The sequence below is a fragment of the Strix uralensis genome, chromosome Z, assembly GCF_047716275.1.
Source record: "Strix uralensis isolate ZFMK-TIS-50842 chromosome Z, bStrUra1, whole genome shotgun sequence".
Classification (NCBI taxonomy): domain Eukaryota; kingdom Metazoa; phylum Chordata; class Aves; order Strigiformes; family Strigidae; genus Strix; species Strix uralensis.
Window position 1 is genome coordinate 58,921,655 of NC_134012.1, and position 27,332 is coordinate 58,948,986.

Genomic DNA, 27,332 nt, shown 5'->3' on the forward strand with positions numbered 1-27,332 from the left:
GGTGTAACATCCTCAAAACAGAAGAGCTCCAGCCCTGAATTTCTCAGCCTGTTTCAACATGTCCTTTCCCTTCTGCTCACTAAGTTACTCCTTCTTTTAATACCTTCTGATATACAAAAGATAAAAGTGACAGCCAAACTGTGAGGATCACACAGACATTAACTTCAGAAATTGCCAAAAAAAAAAAAAAATCTGGTAAAATTGATTTTTTTCTTTGTGAAATAGAGTATTTTGAATTGTAGCTATTCCCAAGAGCAGTGCTACTAGAGTCGATCTTTCACTTGACTACAGAAGCAAGTGAATAAATACAACCTGTAAATACTAAATAAAACCACACAGCTTGATAGAAATATTTTACATTTATTGGAAGAGTACAGTAAAAAGGGGACTGCAGACTCACAAGTGGTAACTGTTCCACAGGAAAAGACAAAGGACTATTCAAAAAAGGTCTGCAGATTACAAGAATACTGCAATTCTGTTTTGTAACAGCCTAAGAAAATAAAAAGTTAGCTTAAGTTCAAAAGTGTAAAGTATATAAAAAATTGGCAAATAAATAATGTTAAAATGCAGAACTATTTAAAATTATAAAGGACAGACAACTAGCAACTGTATTACATAGTTGTAATTTTCAGACTTGCTCAAAATCCAGATAAACATGTTGGTTCCTTTTCTTTTACATGTGTACTTTTGGGAAAAAAAGCACCCATTTCCAGTGTTAAGTATTATTGATCTGTTTCACAGATATATTTTTTTTAAACAACAAAGAGTATAAAAGGTGCTTTACCTGATATTAACCTTGCTGGTGCATACTTTGGCACAAAATTGAGTAGAAATCTGGACACATCTGCAAATGGTATCTGTGCCCCACTCAAGGTTACTGGTGTCAAAAGTCTTGCATGTGCTAGCAGGTCACTGAAACAACCTTCTCTCTTCCCCAACATCCCTCCTCTGTCTCCAGATGCCTACAATTACACAAAGGAAAAGTAACACATGCAACTGAAAAAACAGCAGTCCTGCCAATCTTAGTCCAAGTTTCATCTCTGGAAGTCATTTGAACATTCATATAACTACACACTCCTTTAATAGAAGGGACAAGAGAGGTGTTTATTGTTGAATTTCAGTCCTCAAAATTTTTTTGTAGGAGTCTGCTTGTCTTATGTGTCCTGTGTGATGAGCCTGCATCATCAGTTTTTCCTATTACGTTTTTAGCATTTTAGTGAAAATTAGGTGGGAAGCTTGGTGGAAAAACACAAGTTAAATTGTCAGTTACAGGTAATTATACAATTAACAGCAGAAACACATATGGTTTTCTAGTTGCTCCATCTATTGAACACTTTGAATCTGTGACATGACCGAGCAGGTGGAAGGAAGGAAAATAGTGCAGAGACTGCCCATTGTATATTGCATTTCTGCATTTTGTGAGAAAGCAAAAAATGTCACTATTTCTCCTTAAGCACCACAACTTCAGGTGTTTTACAGAATTAGCCACACTCTAAGATATAGGAAACTTCCAGTCTCTGATGGATTTATTAGTTACTTGCAGTTATAAAGAGGGGCCATGCAGACTGCAAGACCTTCTCTATGGCATCCTGGCTGCATCCACACTATGTATCAGAACCACTGACAGCACTTGAATTGGCAACTTGAACCTATCAGTTCCCTTCCCTGATAAACTGGAGAGGAAGGAAGGTACAATTCTACCTTCCTGTTGAGTTGAAGACAAATACAAGTATTACTATTGCAGAGACATCTTTAGCAAGGAATACTGCTGTTCAAACTGTGTAACAGGTTTTAATTGAAACAATTACTTTAGTGGTATTTAAAATGCATTAAGCTGTATCACCTCAGACACCTAGTGAAAGACCAGTTCCCTGTAGACTTTTATTGACTTCGCAATGCTTATCTTCTGAAGTTGCAAGTCTCAGCACTTCATGCTGGTGGTGGGGGTATAATTATCAGTATAAGTAAATGTTATATGATATACAGAAGTCAAATTTCTAACAGCAAAATGGATGACAATAATGAAAGTTAACAGTATTTGGAAAGGTCTGTTAAGAAGAAGGAAGGTTACTACATGGCTTGGTTGGAATTAAGTCACTGCTGTTAATTTTAAAGATACTGTTTGGATTTGGTCTGACAGCCATATAATTCCTTTTTCAATGAACATACTTAGCTTTATATTGTTCCCTAGTAGGGGCAGGATACAATATCACCTATTGTAAATTAGGCAGTCAGGAATGTTGTTTTTCTGATGTCTTTTACAACGTGAACAATTCATGATATATTTAGGGTTTGTAACTTAATCAAAAACATGATTTGAATAATGTGCTTCACACTGATTCACAGTCACTTCAATTTTCATACAAACACATTGCCACAGGTATCAAGGTATAACCACTACAATATTTTTGAGTCACACAAAGCAGGGATATATTTGAACTTTTCTGTCACAAGAGTAATTTTTTTGAAGTAAGCGATAAGGCACCATTAGTGGTACATGGAGCCATCAGAATCAAGAAATGTTTGGGAGATGCAAAAAGGTCAGATCATTACAGCAAAGCTCATCTAGAACTGTAAGCTTACTGCAGCCCTTTTTTAAAGAGCAGAAAGAGTCTCTAAGAATTGAAGCAAAAGATCAGAGCGAAGTAGTTTACATATCAGTAATCCAAGGATTTTGTATTACTACTGCATTTAACAATGATGGAATTTATGTGTTGAGAAAGACTGAGCTGACTGCATATAAAGACAGTAGTGTGGATCTTTTTTTAGTGGTGGAAACTTCTGGCTCATACTTTCAACATGTGTAATCTACAAGGAATTGCTGATCAATCTGATTTTCCTTTTAAAAAGCATAACTGCCTTAAACTGATGAAGGGTTTCAATGGAGAAGCATGCGCTGTCTCTCTTACCATACTCACAAAACTGAAGTTATGTACTTATCTATAAACACCTGTAGTTCTAAAACTAAATGATAGTTCCAAATAGCAACACTTTTTTCCAAGCTTTCTTTTCTAGTGGCAATGTGAGTCCTAAGTACAGGTTCACGGGTCACAATTATCTATAAACACAAAATCAGTTATTGCAGGTTTTATTTACAAAGCATTCAATTCTGGCAGGATAGAGGAAGAAATAATGTAGTTCATATCTCTTTCATGTTTTCACTTTATGACCTCAGTCAACTGTATTTGAGGGCTTTATTTATGCATTTTTTGTAAGTATGGCTAACAGTTTTTGATTTAGAGAAGGCATACATAATCTGAGATCTAGAAATGAACTATTCTCTCATAGCTATAATCTGAAAGAGCTGCAAAATAGCAATGCACCTAGCTAGCAATCTAATTAGTCCTTTATCTCACAAAAATAACCCCAAACCATCTGAAAATTCTAATTTAAGTCATGCCTATATGATATCTGAGAAAATGGTGTTCGAGAACAGCTAATAATATACAACTTCCTGAAAATGAAACAACTCAGAGTTAACACCTAAGTTCTATACCCGGAGATACATTTCAGTTAGAATTTTATGTCAAAGAGACAGAGGGACATAACAGGGACATAAGGGTAACTTACGGTTATTGGTGAAGGTAGCATTCCCTTGGAGAGAACAGTAAATATATCTCTGAACCTTCCTGTTTTATAGATCAGTAGTAAGGCTGAAATACAGAAACTGCTTTTGCTTATTTGATAGAGAACCAAAACCAAGCTGGCTTCTAGTCAAAGCTGTGAAATTTAGGGGGATTAGCTGCTTATTTAAAGACAATGTCTAGCTTCCAGCTCCTGTTCTATGTGGTGCTTATTGTAATGAATAGAATGATAACTGAATGTGTAAGTTAAGGAAAATGTGGGAGATACCAGGCAGAACTTGCTGTACTTTTTAATGACAGAGTCATCCATTCCTTGGTCTGAAAGTAAAGTTGGGTATTAATAATGCACTAATATGCAAGGCTGAAAAGTATGTAAGAGCTGGAAATCACAGGTGTATTATCAGTTTCACAAAAGAAATTGTGGCAATACTTGAACGACTGTTCAAAATGTGACAAGTGAAAGGATTCTTCTGTTTCAACTTAGAACTTCCAGGGGTTTAAGCTTTTTTTTTTAATAATTAGTTTTAAATTTCAGTTTTTTAGAAAGGAAAGCTATTCTAGGGGAATTCTAGTACAAGATTACAAAGAATATTCTTTACTCAGGTTACTCTTAAAGAAGCTTGATAGGTTTCTGATGTTGATGCATTTTTCTTGTAAGTTGTTAGCGATGATTGTTTAAGGACTGCTTTTTTTAGTATGTGGATCTGTGGAAGGAAACTAGAAGAAAAGATTTTTAAGAGCTGAGGTTCCAAATTTACCAGATCACTCTTACAAAACCCATGGTTGTTTGGAACTTCAGGAATACTGGACTTGCCCTGTACTTTCTAATGACTAATTAAAGTCCTGTATTCCTGAAACTGAAGGACTGCATGAATATGATTCTAAGAATATTCCTTGGTTGGTAGTAGGGGTATTCTTCCCTCCACATATCCTGACTTGCCTAGCAAGAATGCTTCCAACAGTATCACATGTCCTTTTGTGCTTTAGCAAAAGAAAATTAATTGGTGAACTCTCTTTTAACAGCAAACTATTTTATGCTCAGTCATAAAAATGTTACAAATCCAAGCCATTTTCAGAACTACTGCTCTTGAATATAATGTTTGATGACACTATATACACTAACTCAGGTCTTCAAATATTGCACTGTTTCAAGCACGTCAGTGGCACTGCCATTTAGAGGATATGACAGCAAGAATAACGGAAACAGGGTAGTAGTTAATCACTATTGTTAATATCTGTGCAGCAGCAGATCTGTGAAAATTTGGGGAGGAGGGAGACATTTTTAAATGCTTCTGAGAGTTAGTTACTCTACAACCTCAGGAAAGTGGTTTTTTCTTTAGTATCTTTACAATGGGTGCAAAAGGGATAACAATATTTATAAGAGATAACAAATTGATAACTTCACAGTCAGTTTTAATGCTGTGCAGTAAGTTTTCATGATGTGCTTGTACGATTTGAGTAAGCATGACAGGTGGTCAAAGACATGGATAAAAAATACTTAAGTATGAATAACCTAATATTTTCTTTACCAGTTTTCTGTTTCTCATCAATAAGATCAGGCTTACTTTACAAACTGCAGTTCTTACTGATAGCCTTCTGGTGATGCATGTTCCAATAGCAACTTCCAATAAAAGTATTAGGCAACTCTGCAAAAGGCAGATTTTTGTTAAGAAGAAATGCAATGTAACTGTAGTTGCTAAATGAAAAACTAGTTCATTGTTTTCATTAGAAACTAATGAAAATGTACATTTCGAAGAGAATGTCTTGGTGGGATGCTGACTCCACAAGATCACACTTTGCTGAAGCAAGGTTTGCTTTCAGACAAGATGCTTTTCACTATTCTACTTTCCACAAAATTGAAATGCTTAGGAATCCTCATGATTTCACTGATGACTGAACTCTGAAGCTAACATGTGCTTAATTTCTATTGAAAACAAACTAAAGATGCATTTTTGCCCTCAGAACAATCTCTCTTAAAATGATGAATGCAATTCCTTGAAAAAAGATTAAAATAACAGATAACCTGTTGAATTCCATCTCACGTAACAGGCTGAGGTATTTCTACCTGACCCTTAAGAGTACTCAGAGTTTCTCTCATTTAACAGTGTAAAAAATTCAGGTTTCCCTCAGGGTCTCCCTGGTTGGGACAGTGCTGGTGTAAGAACCTATCTGAAACACTACACTTGCAAAACTGACCGAGTCTTAACTTTTTTCTAAGTTCTCTAGGATAGACAACAGTACAGGAGCCAAATGACCAGTATCTGGCTAACCTATGACTAATGCAAGACCAAGTCATCAAAAGTCCACAGAAAGCAAATACGGCAGCTTTGGTTCTTGAAAACCACATCTTTCTTTTAAATGTCATTGTATGGCAGGTTTGTTTGTGAACTCCCTTGTGACATGTTTACAAAAACTTAAAAACAGTATCTATAGGTAAGGATTCCACTTCCAAAATTATATAATTGCAATAATTACAAGTGAGACATGATAAACAAGTTCTGCCACAAACTGCCAAATTAATGATAAGAAAATAGTTTAAATAATTGAAGAGACATGTATGTGTGTTTAAATTTATTCTATACCTATAAACTCATTCTGGTATTCTCCTAAAGAGTTACTATTTTTGAAGTTAACTGATGCCTACTTCAGCAATAAAAATAATTTTTCTGGTTCCTATAGAAATACCACATTTAAAAACAGTATTTAAACAGAAGTGTGATATGAATTACAAATGTTAACTCTTTCAGAATAAAATATGAGTGCAATTTTTATCTTTCAGTGAGAGTCAAGATGGTGACTGGTTAATTTAAGACAAATAAAACAGTATTTTATTTTATAAAAATAAAACAGTATTTCTTTGCTGTTAAGAGGGTATATAGCAAAGATACAGTTCGTCTCTTTCATAGAAGAAGAATATTAACTCTCCAGAGAAACTACGGATGCTGACAGAGGAGACACTGTTATCCTTACTTGCAGACTTCAGTGAGGCATACATAAGGATCTGCAGTTGGATGAATCTTGGATTTTTCCAGATGATTGTGGAACATTTCTTAGCTCTTAGTACACTTGCATTTGCATTAGCATACTAGCAAATTAAAGCACAAACTTTGTGTAGTACTTAAAGGCATACAAACTAATGTTTCCCAATGGTCCTGAAAAATATCTTTAGGCTACTTGGAAGTACAGAACTAAGTAAATATATCCAGTATGCTTATAAGGAAGTTTAAATTTATGCCACCAAGTTTTCCAAGCACTATGCCTTCATGGGTATGTATAGGCTTCCTTACTCCCTGAAAAAAAATCACTTAAGAAATGCAAGAAGCACTCACCATTCCTTATATTTGGATGCTGACGTTCCACCTCAGATGCAGGTGATGTGCTCCAACACGATCATTCACTGTTTTATTTGGACACTAACTCCAATGTAAGAGACAGACTCTTCTAGACTACACATATTTTGGTCACACAATAGCCCTTAAATATTACCATTCAGTACTACTATAAATACACTTCCGAGAGCAAAAATGTTGTGGACAATAGAAAAGTCACCTTAATAGAAATAAAAATGTAATGTAGTCCCCAACTTCACTACATCTCAATCCCACTGTAACAGTAAAATATAGGGTTAATTAACATTCCAGATGCTGTGTAGCTTACAGTCCCTATTTCTTACTTGCATTAGTAGCAACTGGCATCCCTTGATCCAAAAAATTTAAGTTAATTCTTAGAAAAATTTTAAGCACCTTAACTCTGGAACTCAGATCAGGATACTGTAGCTTGTTTCTGTTTCTATGTAGGGCCCTAGAAAATAATTCCAGCTACAAAGAGGACCCAGAGACAGAGTAACAAACTCTGCCTTTCCTCCCTCTCCTATCTAATAATTTGTGTTTTTTTCTGGCTGAATTTTTTTTTTATATAAACAAGGTTTTTACTCCTGGTGACATTTAAAACTTGCCTGTCTCCAGTCTTTTGAAATCTGATTGCAATTATTTAAAAATTTAGAAGATTAGTATTTCTACTCTGCCTTGCTCAACCTGTCAGAGGCTTTAAACTTACTTCTTTAGTTTCATTTCTTGAACAATTTCCTTATGCCATACAGAAGTAGTATTTTCCTTTGGACACTATGCATGGAATGTACTTTTGCTTAGCATAAACTTCTGTAGGATCCAGCTGCATTCTGAGAATTACTCCCAATTCAAGGAAAAAAATCAGGATCAAAAGCAAATCTAGCAATTCACATTCTTTAACTCCTCTAAGATCAATGACATTTATTATCTGCTGCTATCATTAGTAAACCTCTTTCTGTTGGCCTACTGCTTTTACATATTTGGAAGGCAGATGATTTGCAGCATTTCTTAGCATGTGTAGTCAAGACTTGATATTGGATTTTTTGTTTCTTAAATAAACATAGGTCATTGTAAAGGAGACATACTACTGAATTCTGATGGCTTTGAAGGAAGAAAAAGCATGGCTTAAGTAAATCACATCAAAAGTCATAAGTATTTACTATAGTGTGGTAAGAAACGCACAAGTAACTTTATTTTCCACAAAAGAAAATTCTGGATTTCACTGTTCAGTAAGCACATTTGCGTCCACAATCTAACTGACCTTCATTCTTAAAGTATTAGAAAGAATTTAAAAAATATAAAAGTTTCAAGTTGAAATACTTGTCAAAACTGTCTTCAGTCTTAAGGCCAACATGTATGACAGTCACCACATTAGAGTGCTGCTGGTGTTGACATACAGGACAGGGATAGCAGAGCGAGAACACAGCTTAAAGTAGAAAACCTCTGAAAAATGTCACTAGCAGTTACTTGTAAAACAGATAGAAGCCACAGTCCCTTAAATCTATATAGTATGTGCTTTTCTATTTACATGTAACCTAAATGACAATATTACTGTGACTGGATATATAGCATTTTGCAGTGTATATCTTTAATGCAGATGTAGACATCATTCGAGATGGTACACCTGAATATAAAAACCCAGATAATTTCAAAGTAATCCTAGAAGAATATTGCAAATAATGTTGTAAAAACGCATAGTGTTTGAGGGGAAAAATTACTTCACTGGAAAATAAAGTCATATACATTGAGTTTGGCACTTGTTTATCACTATGTCACTTTCTTTTTGATTGAAGACAGGTCTTTCTGAATCTCACTGAATTTTGGACGGTTTTCTGGTTTGTAGTCCCAGCACCTCTGCATTATTTTATATATTTCTTCTGGACATTTTTGTGGTGCTGACATTCGGTAGCCTGATACACAAAAAAAAAGGGGAAAATTCTTAGCATTGAAAACTGATGCATACTGGCAAATCTAACAAGAAATGAGAGAAGTTCAAGATCGTTACGTTAAAAAAGATCTTCAGGCTAATATGGGGAAAGTCTTCAATATATAACTCATACAAGATAGATAATTATTACACTAATCAAAGCTCAGGTACCAATGACATTTAAGTTGGGCACGGTAAATTGTCAGTATGCTTCTCATCCATAAGGGCAGCAACCTGCATACATTTGTTTCCTGTATCTTAGGAAGTAGTTACCCTCTAGGTTTGAATTGTGTTCCCTTCTTTCCCTCCACTGAGGAAATCAATAATAAACATTAAGATGGGAATAAATTTCTTTGCTCTTTTTCAAAATGGATAAACATTTATTCTCATGCCTCTTCCCTTTTTTGTCTCCTTAAGAAGTTCCCTTCCCACTTGCACTTTAGCCATCTATTTTTCCTCCTTCCTGTTTTCCTAACTTTTATATTTTCCCATCATCTTAACTCTTACTCTTCTGGTTTGCTTAGATAGGCAGTGGTCTTCCACACCTCTCTGCTGCCATCAGAGGTCTCTGACTTGGTGATGAACAGGAGAATGAACAAGCAGTTAAATACCTTAGCGGCTAATCATTCAGAAGCCACAGACAAGTGGCCATTCCAGCATATCATCCATAACTTGGACCAAAGAGATGTACTCACAGCAATGAAGGCAATTTCCTAGTGAGTAGAAAGTTGGGCAAAAATGCCAGGAGGACTGCATGGATGAACAAGGAGCTCCTGGACAAATCTGAACACAAAAATGTGTAATGTGGGAGGAATACATAAACATTGCCTGAGTATCCATGGATGATGTTAGGAAAGCTAAAGCCTAAATGGGATTAAATCTGGCCAGGGATGTCAAAGATAACAAGAAGGCCTCTTTAAGTACATAGGTGACAAAAAGAAGGCTAGGGAAATTGTGGGCCCACTGCTGAATGAGGTAGGGCACTTTCTAACATAGGACATGGAAAAGGCTGAGGTACTGAATACCATCTTCAACTCAGACTTTACTAGCAAGACTGGCCTTTGGGAATCCCAGGCCTCAGAGACCAAGGAGAAAGTCTGGAGCAAGGAAGACACACGCCTGGTGGAAGAGGATCTGATCAGGGTATACTTAAGCAAACTGGACTTGCATAAATCCATGGGGCCTGATGGGATGCATCCATGAGCACTGAGGGAGTTGGCTGATGTCACTGCAAGGCCACTCTCAATAATCCTTCATCCATCATGGTGACTGCGAGAAGTACATGAAGACTGGAGTAAAGCAAATGTCACACCTATCTTCAAGGAAGACCCCGCGAACTGTAGGCTGGTCAGCCTCACCTTGATCTCTGTGAAGGTGATGGAGCAGCTAATGCTAGGAACGATTTCGAGGCACATGAAGGACAGGAAAGTCATCATGAGTAGTCAGCATGGATTCACTAAGGGCATGTCATGCTTGGCCAACCTGATCACCTCCTGTGATGAAACGACTGGCTTGGTAGATCAGGGGACCTAAGGCTTTCAACACTGTCTCCCATAAAATCCTTATGAAGACACTGTTGAATTATGGGCTGGATGCATAGACAGTGAGGTGGATTAAAAACTGGCTGAACGGCAAATCCCAGCAGGAGATGATCAGTGGCACAAAGTGTAGTTGGAGGCTAGTGACTACCAGTGTACCCCAGGGGTCAGTCCTGTTGAACATCTTCATTAATGATCTGGATGATGGGGTAGAGTGCACCCTCAGCAAGTTTGAAGATGACAGCAAACTAGGATGAGGGGCCAATACACGAGATTGTCATGCTGACATCCAGAGAGACCTGGAGAGGCTGGAGAAATGGGCTGACAGGAACCTTATGCAGATTAACAAGGAGGAGTGCAAAGTCCTGCACCTGGGGAGGAACAACCCCAGGCACCAGTACATGCTGGGGGCTGCCCAGCTGGAAAGCAGCTTGGCAGAAAGGGACCTGGGGATCCTGGTGGACACCAAGTGTTGAACATGTGGCAGCAATGTGTCCTTGTGGCAAAGAAGGCTAATTGCATCCTGGGCTTCATTAAACAAAGTACTGCTAGCAAGTTGAGGGAGGTGATCCCTCCCCTCTGCTCAGCACTGGTGAGAGTCCACTTGGAGTACTGTGTCCAGTGCTGGGCTCCCCAGTACAAAAGAGACTAGGACACACTGGAGAGAATCCCATAAGGGCCACAAAGATGATGAAGGGACTGGAGCAGCTCTCACCTGAGGACAGACTGAGAGAGCTGGACTGTTCAACCTGGAGAAGGATCAGGGGGATCTCATCATTGTATCTAAACACCTGAAGGGAGGGTGCAAAGACGGCAGAGCCAGGCTCTTTTCAGTGGTGCCCAGTGGCAGGACCAGAGGCAATGGGCACACACTGAAATGAACATTAGGAAACACTTTTTCCCTGTGAGGGTGACTGAGCACTGGCACAGGTTGCCCAGGGAGGCGGTGGAGTGTCCATCCTTGGAGATATGCAAAAGCCATCAGAACACAGTCCTGGGCATCCGGCTCTAGATGGCCCTGCCTGAGCAGAGGGGTTGGACCAGATGACATCCACAGGTCCCTGCAGACCTCAGCCATTCTGTGACTCTGTGATTCTATGAACTCTTTACTACATGTAGCTCTCTGACCAAATGGCAGACAGTGCACAGAAGAGTGAGTTGGCACATAGGACCTACAGGTAAATGCAGCCCTGTGACTTCAGATGAATGGCACAGGTCTCTGCATCGCTCCTTCTAAAGTAGAATATAAATCATACATGGTCTCATACAACTGGTACATCTGAGGAACATTCTTCACTATATTGCATGCATCTGCTCTAGGTGCTGTATTAATGCATGGAACTTCAAAGGATAAAAGCTGGGCTCTAGGATACTTACAGACAAGATAATATGAAACTATCTAAAAATCCTTTCCTTCACAAAGTTTCCCCTAGAAACTACGTTCTTCAAAACAGTGACAGCAGCAAGTACTTTTTGTCCTTAAAGTGAAGTGATTCTATGAAGTTATTTAGAATTGAAATTATTGTGGTTTAAAGCAAGCATTCAAATAACTAAATTCACTGATGGCTCTTACTGACTAACTGAGATAGATATGATCAGGAAGAGAATCTGAGTGTCTCAGCTGACTATCATAACAGAAGAGCTGTTATATACTGAAAACCAAGAAAACAGGCTGATAAAGGACATGAAAATGCCATTAAAAACAAAATGAAAAAGAATTGCTGACAGGCCAACAGGACTATTTTCCCCACAGTATAAATAGCTGGGAAAGCATAAATGTACTTCTAAATATTTGCATTTTATAAATTTCAAGAAATTATTCTCAGTGGATTAAAACACAATCTCAGTATTTAGGTAGTAAGGCTTCTTTTTACAAACACTCTTCTGCTCTGGAGAACACTGGATTTTTTGATTTGGCCTTTTAGGGAGAAACTTTGATGGTCATCTGCAGTGCTTATAAAAAACACTGGCAATATCTATAAATTAGTAAACTAGTTGGGAGTTTTTTTAAATCATTTAGCAGTTTTACTAGCTTAGAACCTGTTTATGAGTTACACAGTAGTACTATGTAGAGGAGGAACAGTTCTGAAACACCACTGAAGATGATGAAAGTAAATCAAAGTGCTGAAATCCTGCTTACAGTTATTTGCTATTTTAAATAAAAGCCTTTTGATTATTTTGTAAAAGAGAAAAATGGCTTTCAACACTCCACTAGCTTACCATTCTCCACCATAATTGCTAAATTTTTGTATGAAATGCTTTAATAGAGAAGATTAAATGATACAGATTTTTTCTTCTGGCAGTTTAGAATATTTATACCTGCATTAGCATAATCTTAAATAATTCGTTCTGGTCAAGCTTCTGCTATGCACAGCAGTAAATCCCCCCACTTCATCTCACCTCTTAGTTCTGCAACAATGAAAGTCAGTATGCTGTAAGACTTCCGTCCTTCAAGTCACTGGTCAGTATATTCCTTTTTTCAAGAAGCCTATATATCACACTACTCTCAGAAAGCCACATTCAGCAATTAAAAAATCTCATAATATTTTTGCTAAAGTTGCTGGATAACTTGTATGTTATTTCTTTGCTATTTTATACCGTATGTACTACATACTTATGGTTCTATACAGCATTTCTTTCACTCCCTATGAATAACTACCTTTCTCGACTTGTTCTCGTGCTTGTTGATTGGTCATTCCAGGGTACGGACATACTCCTAAACTGAAGGTCTCCCACAAAAGAATTCCAAAGCTCCATACATCACTCTCAGATGTGTATCTCCCTAAGAAAAGGAGAGAAGACTCTCAGTTTAACGTACAGAGAAATTGTTTCAGGTAATTATGGCATCAAATTTTCTGTAAAGTGTTACATTGGCAAGCTTTAAGCAGAACAAAGCTGTAGCTACTAATAACACATTCTGCAGATATCCTAGTCTTCTGTATTTCAAATGATAAACAAATTAGCTTAAGGTCAATACCTAGGAATAACATAAGCTAACAAAGTTCTACAATTTGTCAGACCTTACCATGTCAGTTATTTGTCACACAAGAATTTCCTTCCTACTTAATGTACAAAAATATTTTTTTCCTTTTAATGTAAAAGGACAGAAAAATTTCTAGAAAAAGGGAAAATACATGTAAATTATAGTGACAGTTGGTGACATTACAACTGTTCTGATGTCAGAAAGTTCAGTTTACTGTTAAACTAAATATCACTTCCAGCTGTGCTACACTAGCTTGTGTGCCTCCTAGACAGCAATTATGGGCATTCAGTATGCTCTTTGTAGTAAGATTAGTTTTCCTGTCTATGCATCAACTCTCTTCTGAGTTTGGCATCCAGTAATTTAACACTTTCCATTGAAATAATTCAGTAGATATAAGATAGGTGATTAGTTTTTTTTAAAGAAAGCACAAGTTCTGCACAGTTAATTATATTTTTCACTATGACATTATCTGGGAAAAAAAAAAGGCCTGTTCATTCACAAAAAAACGCCTCCACATAGTGATTTCTTAACATGACAAGCAACTCAAAATGTTGTACTGGAAAAACATACATATTAAATGTGTATTTTAATTTTGAGAGAAGATGAAGCAAAAATACACTACACTTGGCCTAAATATGTAATTTTATTAGGAACTTCTCAAATATATTTTTCCACTTGCTCAAAGTGATGGAAATCTATAGCTCCAAGAAAAAATAACAGTCTGGAATGGCACTGAACAGCACTCACTGAACCAAAGTTTCAATCTCCAACAAGCTCCAGTAGCATCAGGATTGCAGTTATTACTTCAGATACAACTCCCTAACCACCCCAGTTGCCCTAATCTGGTTTCTATACTTCACAACTTGTGTTTTTTTAATTTAAAATCTTTTTGTGACTGCTATTAATTTGTCATATACAGTGAATCCAGAAGTGACTAAAAAATGACCTTTTACACAGTTTCTTAGGCACTGTATCATTCATGTAATGGCCAAATGAACCCATCTCTCATTTTCTTCCAAACTTTAAAGCTTGCCATTAAGAACCGACATAAACAGTGGGTGCCAACTAGTTTTGAAATATTGCAGATTTAGTTCTATTTCATTCTGGTATCCTTAAATACCTTCAGCCTTACCTACACAAATTAATTCAATACTTATGACCATATTATTAGGATGGTAAATGGTAAAACATAAACCAGTTATTTTTACCCACATCTTTCAATGGAGTGGAAAAAATGATCCTTCAAAAACACACAGAAACCTTCTACAGCATTTTGAAAGTTGTATATTAGACTGCTGAACACATTAACAAATTTTGAGCAAGCTTATTTTCCAATGCATTTTAGGAAACACAAAATAAGTAGATGTTAATTAACTATCATCTCCTCTCCTGGACTATGCAGAAAAAAAGACTCAAAAGTACAAAGTGAAGGTGTTGTCACAAGAGCCCATTTCCTGCTTAATGTAGTCCACCGGACTGCATACGGCTATGAAGGATAGGTTTCCATTATATATCAAATAAACTGTGCACATTTCTGAAATAACAAAAATGAAAATTCAAAACACCTTTTAACAACCAAAATAGAAAAGTGTGTTCCCCAGTGAACGCTAGCAACGCTAACACCTCTTAGAATAATTGATAATACAGGATCAACTACTGTAACTAAATTTATTATTATCCTTTCAAAGGGAAGATCTGCTTTATTGTGTTATGGCATTAACTCCTGCAAAAGTGCTAGAGGAAGCATCTTGCTATCAATTGTAACTATGATTTCCAATGCATGATTTTAAAAAAAAGCTCTAAGAGATGGCAGAAATATTTATAGACACTTCAAATGAAGAATTTAAAACAATTTTTTTCCAAGTACTCAACTAAAGAACTGGTTGAGAGAACCACATCCAAAATATGGCATCATTCATTTAATATGCTGCTTGTTAACAGCCCACTTTACTTAGAAGAACTTATTTTTCTAGTTTCATATAAGCTAAAAAGTTAAACAGCTTCTGTTTCTGTTCTGGAACTATTACCCACACATTATGGACCACTTCCCTCAGTCAGAAATAATGGATTTTTTTCCCCAAGATAATAGCCTAGCAATATATAAAAATGCAGGTAAAGCAAAGCTGCAGTTAAAAAAACCATAAATTAGTGACTATACTTTTCTCTAATGCAATGATTTATCTAACAGAGTGTTCTTGTATGTTAATGCTTTCTAACATTTTCAAAGAGGAACCAGAACAATCATTGCCATAAATATGCAAACTTTTCTTTTTCAATTTGTTAACGATTATGACTTAGATAACTGACTAGGTAGTGTACCAGAATGAGTCAGCAACATAAGCAACGCATAATTTTATTGCTGCATAATAGTAATTTTGATGTTGCTGGCTTATTCTTTTTGAAGGCAAAATAGTATTTTTTACATAACTTAAGACTGAAATATTAAAATTATTTTAAACATTATGGATTTGAACTAGGCACTAGGAATAGGTATATATACTGAAATATTGCCCATGGTGTACTCCTGGTGCTCCTTATGCTACTTTTGATTTTTTTTTTTTTTTTTTTTCCTCAGGGAGATACATGTATGTCCTTACCATAGTTGAGAGCTTCTGGAGCAGTCCACTTGATAGGAATCTGCTTTAGGCCTGATGATGAGTACACGCCATCATCTTCTTGCCGGGACATCCCAAAATCACTTATTTTCAAAATGTTGCTTTCTCCTACCAAGCAGTTCCTTGCAGCCAGGTCTCTAAGTTAGAACAAGAAATAAACCCCTGTATTTTTACGCATTTGAAAGTACTTGAAGCAGTTTAAAATGGCTGAGCCCCTCAGCCAAGATGGTGGTGCCTCTCAGAAAACATATTTAAGAAAGGGTAAAAAATGCTGCATAGCAGTTCTGGAAAAGAGGAGTGAAAGAGGAAAAAAAAGTCTGAGAAATAATCCTGTGAACACCAAGTTTGGTGAAGAAGTTGGGGGAAGAAGTGCTGGAGATGCTGGAGTTGCTCCAGGCACCAAAGCAGAGATTCCCCTGCAGCTCTTGGAAGGACCCAAGATGGAGCAGTTCATTAAAGACTGTATCCCCTGGGAAGGACCCACACTGGCACAGAGGAACAGTGTGAGGAGGAAGGAGCAGCAGAGAGGACCTGTTATGGACTGACCGCAACCCCCATTCCCCATCCCCCTGCACCTCTTGGAAGGAAGGAGGCAGAGGAGTCAGGAATGAAGGAGTGAAGGTGAGCCTTGAAAGAAGGGAGGGGTGGGAGAAAGGTGTTTCAGTTTTTGTCTTTATTTCTCACCATCCAATTCTATTTTAATTGGCAATAAATTAAATTAATGTTCCCCAAGTTGAGTCTGTTTTTCTGTGATGGTAATTGATGAGGGATCACCCTGTCTATCTTGACAAGCTCTTCTGTCTTATTTTCTTACCTGTCCTGCTGAGGAGAGAGAGTGAGAGAGTGGCTGGGTTGGCATCTGGCAGCCAGCCAAAATCAACACACAACAACTGCCCTCTGAGGTTGCAGAAATAAACCCCCAGTTTAACAAAACAGATTTTATGCAAAAAGAGACAGAATTTGAAGAAGCACCCTGAAACATATTCCCAGAATTATGAAAGACAGTGAGAAACCAGAGAACTGGCTCCATCTTCTCTCTGCCTATCTTATCTTAGCATTAAGATACCCATTAAAAAATACAAAGCTCCTCAGTATTACAGGAAAAGGAATTTTGGCTCACTGATGGGTGAGAAGCTCAGAAAATCAACAGCCTTCTTTTCTGTCCCTCCATCTGAAACATGTTTTTTTAGATTAGGAGACAGGCTGTAGTAATACCTGATAAAAGACCACTGTGGCTTTGCTGCAGCATATATTTGGAATAACACCTGCTAATAATAAGTTATTAACATACTGTATATATTACATTTCTTGTTTCGTAAGTTAAAATACTACATAATAAAAAATCTATTATTCCCATCTTAGTGTAATAAAATACAGGAAATTTTTGAATGTTAAGCAACAGAATTAAATCTATAACATTAGGAACATTATGGGCAAAGTAATTTTAAACTAAATTTACACTGGTTGTTTTCTGCTTAAATAGCTAATATGCTCACAAATGGCTTGTCTTATGTGAATATTCCAGAATAATTATATTAGCTTTAATATTTCGGATTGGAGCTGTAGCACAGTTTTGAAGTGAATCTCTGAGCACTTAATGCACATTCATTGGTTTTGAAGAATGATTTTGATGCATGCAAACTAGATTACTCTTGGAAGAAACTAACCTAGAACTCTGCCAAAGGTGTGCACCACATTTGTTTCTAGAGCTAACACAGAAAGAAAGGTCTCCACCAATGACAAACAGCTTCAAATGATATGCGTGGTGGGGACATTCATGACAGAAGACTGAACTACATTCAGTCTAAGTCCTGAGCCCTATATAAGGATGCTAAAGCTCGTACAGCTACAAATACTTTGATCAACTGATACATACTGATAATCACAGAATCACAGAAACATCAAGGTTGGAAAAGACCTTGAAAATCATCCAGTCCAACCATTAACCTGACACTGACAGTTCCCAACTACACAATATCCCTCAGTGCTATGTCGACCCTACTCTTAAACAAACACCTCCAGGGATGGGGACTCCACCACCTCCCTGGGCAGCCCATTCCAACACCTAACAACCTGTTCTGGAAAGAAATACTTCCTAATATCTAGTCTAAACCTCCCCTGGCACAACTTGAGGCCATTCCCTCTTGTCCTATTGCTTGTTAATTGGTTAAAGAGACTCATCCCCAGCTCTCTGCAACCTCCTTTCAGGTAGTTGTAGAGGGCGATGAGGTCTCCCCTCAGCCTCCTCTTCTCCAGACTAAACAACCCCAGTTCCCTCAGCCGCTCCTCGTACGACATGTGCTCCAGACCCTTCACCACCTTCGGTGCCCTTCTCTGGACACGCTCGAGTCATTCAATGTCCTTTTTGTAGTGAGGGGCCCAAAACTGAACACAGTCATCGAGGTGCGGCCTCACCAGTGCCGAGTACAGGGGTAAGATCACTTCCCTGTCCCTGCTGGCCATGCTATTGCTGATACAAGCCAGGATACCATTGGCCTTCTTGGACACCTGGGCACACTGCTGGCTCATGTTCAGCCGGCTGTCAATCAACACCCCCAGGTCCCTCTCTGACTGGCAGCTCTCCAGCCACTCCTCCCCAAGCCTGTAGCGCTGCTGGGGGTTGTTGTGGCCCAAGTGCAGCACCCGGCATTTGGCCTTATCGAAACTCATGCAGTTGGCTTTAGCCCGTCGCTCCAGCCTGTCCAGGTCTCTCTGCAGAGCCTCCCTACCCTCGAGCAGATCAACACTCCCACCCAACTTGGTGTCATCTGCAAACTGACTGAGGGTGCACTCGATCCCCTCGTCGAGATCATCAATAAAGATGTTAAACAGGAGTGGCCCCAAAACCGAGCCTTGGGGGACACCACTCGTGACCGGCCGCCAACTGGATTTAACTCCGTTCACCACAACTCTTTGGGCCCGGCCATCCAGCCAGTTTTTTACCCAGCAAAGTGTGTGATCATCCAAGCCTCGAGCAGCCAGTTTCACCAGGAGAATGCTGTGGGAAACGGTGTCAGAGGCCTTCCTAAAGTCAAGGTAGACAACATGCACAGCCTTGCCCTCATCCAATGAGCAGGTCACCCTGTCGTAGAAGGAGATCAGGTTTGTCAAGCAGGACCGGCCTTTCATAAACCCATGCTGACTGGGCCTGATCATCTGGTTGTCCCACGTGTGTTGTATGATGGTACTCAGGATGAGCTGCTCCATCAGCTTCCCGGGCACCAAAGTCAAGCTGACAGGCCTGTAATTTTCCGGATCATCCTTCCGACCCTTCTTATAGAAAGGCGTCACATTGGCCAGTTTCCAATCTGTTGGGACCTCCCCGGTCAGCCAGGACTGCTGGTAAATGATGGAAAACGGCTTGGCGAGCACCCCAGCCAGCTCCTTCAGCACCCTCGGGTGTATCCCATCTGGTCCCATAGACTTGTGTGTGTCTATGTGATGCAGTAGGTCACTGACTATCTCCTCCTGGAATGCGGGGGGGTTGTTCTCCTAGTCTCTGTCTTCTGGCTCAGGAGGATGGATTCCCTCAGTACAACTAGTCTTGTTATTAAAGACTGAGGCAAAGAAGGCATTAAGCACCTCAGCCTTTGCCTCATCACTTGTTGCCATGTTTCCTCCTGCATCTAGCAGGGGATGGAGGCTCTCCCTGGTCTTTCTTTTGCTGCTGACACACTTACAGAAACATTTCTTGTTGTCCTTGATTGCTGAAGCCAGATTAATTTCTAGCTGGGCTTTAGACCTCCTGATTTCTGCCCTGCATAGCCTCACAGTGTCTTTGTAATCACTGTGAGTGGCTAGCCCCTTCTTCCAAAGGCTGTAAACTCTCCTTTTCTCCCTGAGTTCCAGCCAAAGCTCCCTGTTTAGCCAGGGTGGTCTTCTCTGGCACCGGCTTCTCTTACAGCACCTGGGGACAGCCTGCTCCTGTGCCATTACGACTTTCTTCCTAAAGAGTGCCCAGCCTTCCTGGACCCCTATACCCTTCAGGACCGTCTTCCAAGGGATCCTCTCAAGCAGGTGCCTAAACAAGACAAAGTCAGCCCTTTGGAAGTCCAGGATGTCAGTTCTGCTGCCCCCTCTCCTGGCCTCTCTAAGAATAGAGAACTCTATTATTTCATTATCGCTGTGCCCTAGTTGGCCTCCAACCACCACAACATCCACCATTCATTCTCTGTTCACAAAGAGGAGATCCATCAGGGCACCTTCTTTGGTTGGTTCTCTCACCAGCTGCGTCAGGAAGTTATCTGCCACACATTCCAGGAATCTCCGGGACTGGTCCCGCTCTGCTGTGTTGTATTTCCAGCAGATGTCTGGGAAGTTAACATCTCCCACAAGAACAGGGGCAAGCGATCGTGAGATTTCTCCTGTCTGCCTATAGAATATTTCATCCACCTCTCTGTCCTGGGTGGGTGGCCTATAGTAGACTCCTACTGCAACATCTGCCCTGTTGGCCTTCCCCCTGATTCTAACGCAAAGACACTCCACGCTGTCTTCACTACACTTGTGCTCAAAGCAATCAGAACAGTCCCTAACATACAGCGCCACCCCATCACCTCTCCTTCCTTGTCTATCCCTCCTGAAGAGCTTGTAGCCATCAACTGGCACACTCCAGTCATGGGAGACATCCCACCATGTTTCTGTAATAGCCAGAACATCATAATTTTCCTGTTTCATCATGGCTTCAAGCTCCTCCTGTTTGTTTCCCATGCTGTGTGCATTGGTATACATGCACTTCAGATGGGCTGATGTTTTGCCCCCTTCCCCCTTCAAATCTAGTTTAAAGCTCTCTCAATGAGCCCAGCTAACTCCTGCCCCAAGATCCTTTCCCCCCTCTGGGACACGTGCATCCCATCTAATGCAAAAGTTCTGGCATCCTGTATACCAACCCATGATTGAAAAATCCAAAGCCCTGGTGGTAACACCAGTCTTGGAGCCACAAGTTCATCTGTTGGGTTCTCCTGTATTCTTCTTCATCCATCCCCACAACTGAAGGGATGGAGGAGAACACTATTTGTGCTCCCGACACCTTAACCAGTTTCCCCAGACCTGAAATCCCTTTTCATCACTTTAGGACCTTTCCTGGTAATATCATTGCTACCTACCTGAAAAACCAGGAGAGGGTAGTAGTTCTTGGGTCTTACTAGAGCGGGGAGTTTTACTGTGAGATCCTTTACCCAGGCCCCAGGGAGGTAGCAGACTTCCCTATGAAACGGGTCCGGTCTGCGCATTGGACCTTCAACACCCCTCAGAATGGAGTCACCCACTACAATGACCCTTCTGGGGTTCTTTTTAGAATTCATTTTAATACCTGGTCCAGAACGACCCGACCCCTTCCTCCTTGTTTGACTCATTTTCTTCCTCCTTCTCTGTTTCATTCACAAGTTCCAGGGCCCCGTATCAATTGTGAAGGGACACCATGGAGGGTGAGGGAGGTCAGGTGAGGATTTTCCTGCCTCCCTGAGCAGGGACCTGTTTCCAGCCTCCCCCATCTCTTAGGTCCCCTCCTTCTGCCTGGTAGCAAGAGGGTGAGGGATCACCTGCCTCATTTGGAGCCTCCATTTGCTCCTTTTGCTTCAGGGGTGCCAAGGTGCTACTCCACCTATCAATTTCCCTTTCGCACTCGCTAACAATTCTTAATCTTTCAACCTCTTCTCTGAGTTCCTCCACCAGGCTGAGCAGGTCATCCAGCTGATCACAGCACACAGGGGTCTTGTCACTGCTGCCCTCTGGCAGGATTGACAGGCTCAGGCACTCCCTGCAGCCTGGGACCTGGACCGCTGCATGTTGGCATGGCAGCTCCGTCTGGGTTGCCACGTTCTTTCTGGTGGTGGTTTTGACCCGAGTGGAGACCACAGCTCAGTCTACTCGTGGAGGACGATAAAATGAAACTAGTTCAGATGAGCTCTAGACCCAGGAGAGGGACTATGCCCTGTCCGTGCGAACTGCCACGCAAACTGCCGCGCCACGCCCTGTTTGCCCGTCCTGGTCGCCGCCTCCCTGGGGAGCTCTTGTACCTGAGGGGCGTTGGGTGTCGTCACTCTGGTCTCTGCCCACCCTGATTCCCCGCTGCCCTCGTTCACAGGTCGCTCTTCCCGCTCGGGGGGGGGGCGCGACTTGAGGCTCTCCCTCTGCCCTGGGCTTCTGCCTTCTCAGCTTGTGGTTTTGCCACGGGATTTTTGATGCTTTTGGAAGGGTCCCCTGCTGCTATCCTCTGCTTCGGAGCCCCTCTCCTCAGCAACAATGAGACTACATTATTTGATATGCAGACAGAGCCTGTGTTTGAGATAGCTACTATGACTTGATTTAATAATTTTAATATATATTTGACTCACACAGCTTGTCTGCACTAAGAATATTTATGCCTCTTGAGCTTGATGCTACAGTGATGAAAATGTTATTCTTGCAGTTAGAGAAGATGGACCACTTAAAAACAAGTCTGAAGTCGTAGTCTGCAGCTGAAGATATGCACAAATGTATAAAACAGCTGAATACTCAGTATGTTACATAGTTTCATGTTAGCATGTGGTATTGTTCAGTGAAAGTAAGAGAGCCACAAAACAAAACCAAATTGTTATTGCTTATACTCAAGTCTGTAAAAAGTATCACCGTGAAACTTCCAAGAATTTATGGCTTAGGTTCCAATCATACTTTAGTCATTAGTTTTTTTACTGTGTTAATATAAGTCTAGATTTTGTGACTGATGCACATAAGGACTGGAAAATGTAATGAGGTCGTATCTCAAAGAAAATTTACAGAGTTAATTAAAATCATGGATACCTTCCTACCTGAGTCTGACCTAGCATTTAAAGAAGTTTTGAGTCAGACTAAAAAAAATCTATATACTGAGCTGTCTTAGGTTTGTTTCTCATATGTAGCCCTGAATATTAGGGAAAATATATTGCAAATAGTACATATATTGCTGCTTGCAAACAAAGATTACACTCAGTTCACATAATTTTTGTCTGTTTTGTATGTGACAGTTTTCTTTTTCTTTCAGAGTCATCTAGAGGAATTTTATTTCACTATTACTGAAAATATACAAAAACATTTCCATGAAAATCAAACTGGTATTTGAGAAAGTTAGTAAAGATTGTGATACTATGTTCAGGATATATGCAAATTAACACTAGACCATCTGAAAGGCCACAGACACACAAAGTCTTTACTTCATGAAAGAATGGTTTTCAAGCTGTCTATTAGCTGGCAGTGGACCGGAGAATGATACTATTCAAGTTGCCATGCTGCACACAAGTGCCAAGGGAGGAATCACAAGTGGTTAGCTAATGGCCTACAACTTGTGCGGGGGACACAACTGTCAAGTCCACCATCAATTTTTCCAGGCAAATTGCTTCTTTTTCTTTGTCTCAGTTTGTATTGAATAGAGAAGAATTTTCATTGCCATCTTCCACAGAACATCAATAAAATTTTATGAAATAGTGAGTGCCAAGCTATTAGCAATAAGATAGATAAGGATGCATTATGATAAAACTTAACTTATTAATAAAGCTACAAATACCAAAGTAAATGTAGTAGTGCTGGTTACAAGCCTCACAGTATTAAGACCTTTTTCTGCTTTTAGCTAGAACTCACATTCTGGAAGTGATAATACTATGTATTACTTTTAATACATAATCTGTGTTACTGAAGCCTTTTGAGCACTTAATATGCTTATTTCTGACTTAAGCAAATTTATTTTCTTCCTTTCTCATGTGTAAGGTACACTCTTTCTCTCACTTAATTAGAAAATACTTCAGTTGTGAACTTTTTTTTCCCTTTTTCATTCACTTTAGTCATAGTCTTTTTAAAGGACGTTTGTAATCCCCCTCTCAGGCACTTAAGTTTTCTTTTCACAATTCTTGTGAGGCGTTGGTTCTTGTAGTATATAGAAGACAACAATGTTCAGCAGATCCAGTGATATTTAATATCATGCTAAATCCTGTCAGAAGTACTGTTGCTTTGCACTTTTAGTAGCGTGCCATCCAGTGGGGTGAAACAGTATAAGTACAATTTCATTTTCAGTGCTCCACCACCAGCCACTTCAGATGCTGCAGTTACATCACTGTAGATGTATTTTTCAGGTTCTCTTTTTTCCTGTTCTCTTGTGGTTTTTTTTACAATGTCTGTTTGACCAACATTTATTATTTCATTCCTTGGGCTTATAAATGTCCTGAAAGTCAGAGTTTCTTGTTAGTATTTCTGCTGTCATTTTACATCTGTTTCATATCCTCAGAGATTTGTTGTTGAATTTACCAGATTTCCTTAACATCTATTTGCACGCTTAAAAGCATTTTTAAAAACACTGTTACATTGTAGGCTATAGCTACATCAAGCTTTGGGGTTTTTTTAATTCTGAGGGTTTGGTTAAGATTTTTCAGTATTTTTCAAGCAATTTCTTCACTGTTCCTCCTCCTGTCTGACAGCCTCCTTTAAAAGGATGTTCATATTTTTCAGTCTCGATACAAGAGAAAATTACCAAAAATGTATTTTGGTTACTGTGATTTATTTAATTTATAGCCAGAATCTGAAAAAAGAAGCATTAAAAATTATTACTTCTCCAGCTTTAAATTAATAACTAACAGCTTTAATTTTCTTCCAGGATTCTAATTCATTTCAATTTGCTACAGATAAAAGGATAAAGCTCTAGTATAATAGTGTTAAGGATTATAAAAAAACCTTTACATCTTAACCTTCCATATGAAATACACACAATGGGGTTTCATCCAAGTATGTATGATAGGTGACACAAGTGAGGGAAAACAAGAAAATATAAATATATATGGCTGATGACCAAAAACAAGTATGAGGAGTCAATATTACAGATAACTTCAGTGTTAAATATTTGTAGTAAATCATGGCAATTTCTAGATGGCCTTTTTTAAAAAAAACCAAAATCAGCTATGCTCTACTTGTCTTCTTTTCCCTAAAAACCCCAGGTATGTTCTATTTGTTTTCTCTTCCTTCTCCTTAATGTTCCCTAAAACCAACATCCTGAAGAGGTACAGATATAATTGCATGGAATTAGGTGCTTGGGCATTGGGTTTTTTTTCTCATACAGCATTTGCTACTTGCTGCAGTAATTCCATAAAATCAGTATTTATTTTTAACATAGAAAACAAAAAAAAAATTCTTTATTTTGCATTGTGAAAGCTGTACAAATTGGACATGAATTAGACTGAACTGCTACGGAACAAATTCATTAGTAAAAGAGAAGCTGACTCTCACTATTTAGTACCAAGAGTATGTAAGTTCCTAGTGCTATTAGAAACAAAGTGCCTTCCCCCCAACTACTAAGGAATAAAAATTAATATGTAAACTGGAAATTTCTTTTTTAAGCACTGCTGTGCAGTTCCTATAAACACAAACAGGGCATGGACTAGGAATGACTAATATGGATTGAGTATGCTGAAACTGCAAGAGATAGCTCATAAGACTTTTGCTAAAAATCCAATAGACAGTTAAAGGGGAAGTAGAGGCAACTTCTCTGTGCTGGGAATTGTTACCACCTGGATGTCTGTGAGTAAAGACATAAACCTCATAAATTTTTCTCTAAGGATACTTATGCCCCACCCCCACCCCTCTGCGCTTCCTTCGACTATGCCAAAAGAACTACACAGCAGGTAATACCTAGTATTTCAATGGAATTTCATCAATTAAAGCAAATCAAAACAAGAGAGTAAACTCCTCATTAATAACCCAGCAGGACAGACTGCCTTACTGAACTAATTAGCCATTTTATATCCCATCCCTGGATCATGCAGTTAAAACACTCTTAGGTGATAAAAGCAAGCAATTAATTGGTGAACAGGATCAGTTTATCTCCTCAAAATCAGTCTACCTGATCAAAAAAAGAAGGGGTGGCAAATCTACAAGTGAAACTGTTGAGTTTTTGTGGACTATAAGACACTACCTCTCCTTCAATCACCTAAGGTAATTTCCAGTGGTGTCTAAATCAAAACACACCTATTTCAGAACTTTCTTGATAGGCATATGTGGCTACTTTTGCTGGATGTGGAGAACACAGCAAATAGTATGCGCCTAATAACAACTGGCAAAATATCAGAGGGTCAGAAACACATTCTATGTTGTCTTCCCCCTTTACACTTTGTTTTACTTATTTCTTCATATTATTTTAGCTATCAGTTCATGAATACTAATGGAGCAATATTAACTACAATGCTAATCATTTCTCTGACTTCCTCATATAATGCAAGTCCATTTTCATCTTCACAGATGAACAGTGCTAAGAAACCAGAGAAAGTCCAAGTTAGATGCAGTAGTGATTTCTCACTAATGTCTGGTGTTCTGCTTGCTATCTGTAGTTTTGGATATTGCTCAGTTCTCCTCAACTATAAAATGAATAAATTTTCCCACATCACACCATTAGTGACTTAATCACTCCCTCTAATGCACTTTGCAGTTTTCAGATGAAGTATGTAAAAATTTTGGAAAAAGAACTCAAAAGAAAAAAGTAACAAAACAAAGTCCAAATAATTGTATTCAGTAGCTGAACACAAGCAGAAAAACTAGCTTGTATCTAACAACGCATTTTTTCCACAGAACCTTTATTTCTTCCACCTGTAAGAGTAAAATGTATCCTACTTTCCAGAAATAGTCTGCATTGCGCTGCTCACTCTCATTGCCATGATAGTAAGAGCTACCAGTTAAAATGCTTTATAGTAGCTTGGTGAACACACTCCTGTGAACTAAGGCTAGTAAGATCACATTAAACAAAAGGCAAACTTCCAGTAATAAAGGCCAAAGAAAACAGAAGAAAATATAAGAGCCCAATAAAGCTTAATCATCTAAATTACTCTAATACACTATTACATGGTGTAAGTAAAAAATTTGTTGGTAAGCCGGTAAACAAAGAATCTATTCATATATGTCAGATTTCTAAAAAATAACAAAACTATATTCAAATACAAAATATGCTCCTTAGATACTGGGAGGAGTTGTTAAGTGTTTTTAAAAATGCTGTAAGGATAAACACACTGCTGGGGATCAAGTGTTCCTAATTCAAACTTCCAAACATCTATGCATTATTATTGTCATTCCCACCCTCAAAAAACATACTGTTATGTACCTGATTTTCTCTTAAGTGTTTTGCTCAGTATGTTATAGATTGTGACATGGGTGACTGTAGTAGAAAGCTACAGCATCCCATTCAGAACTGCAGATTGGGATGCATTTGGATCATGAGGACAAAGCTTATTGCTTCGTCTATTGGGGTTTGCATAGCTCAGTAATGAAACCACCACTTTTAGTGAACTTAACCTTCAGTCCCACCCCACAAACTTTCATGCTATTTACATTTCTACAGCTACACTTTCTAAACAAG

General features: G+C 38.9%; 1 protein-coding gene across 4 annotated transcripts in view; it reads right to left on the bottom strand.

Moving 5' to 3' along the window:
• Positions 1–340: 340 nt before the first annotated feature.
• The window catches only part of FER (FER tyrosine kinase), a 213,131-nt gene continuing 186,139 nt past the window's right edge, over positions 341–27,332 (bottom strand). For 3 of the 4 annotated variants that reach the window (XM_074855734.1, XM_074855735.1, XM_074855737.1), the window contains 3 exons: positions 15,977–16,131; positions 13,056–13,178; positions 341–8,841 (listed from right to left, as the gene is read on the bottom strand). In XM_074855734.1, the coding sequence (XP_074711835.1) occupies positions 8,699–8,841; positions 13,056–13,178; positions 15,977–16,131 (421 nt within the window). In that variant the 3' untranslated portion in view covers positions 341–8,698. Of the gene's footprint in view, positions 8,842–13,055; positions 13,179–15,976; positions 16,132–27,332 lie in introns of those variants that run through there. The other variant, XR_012627031.1, reaches the window with a different exon arrangement.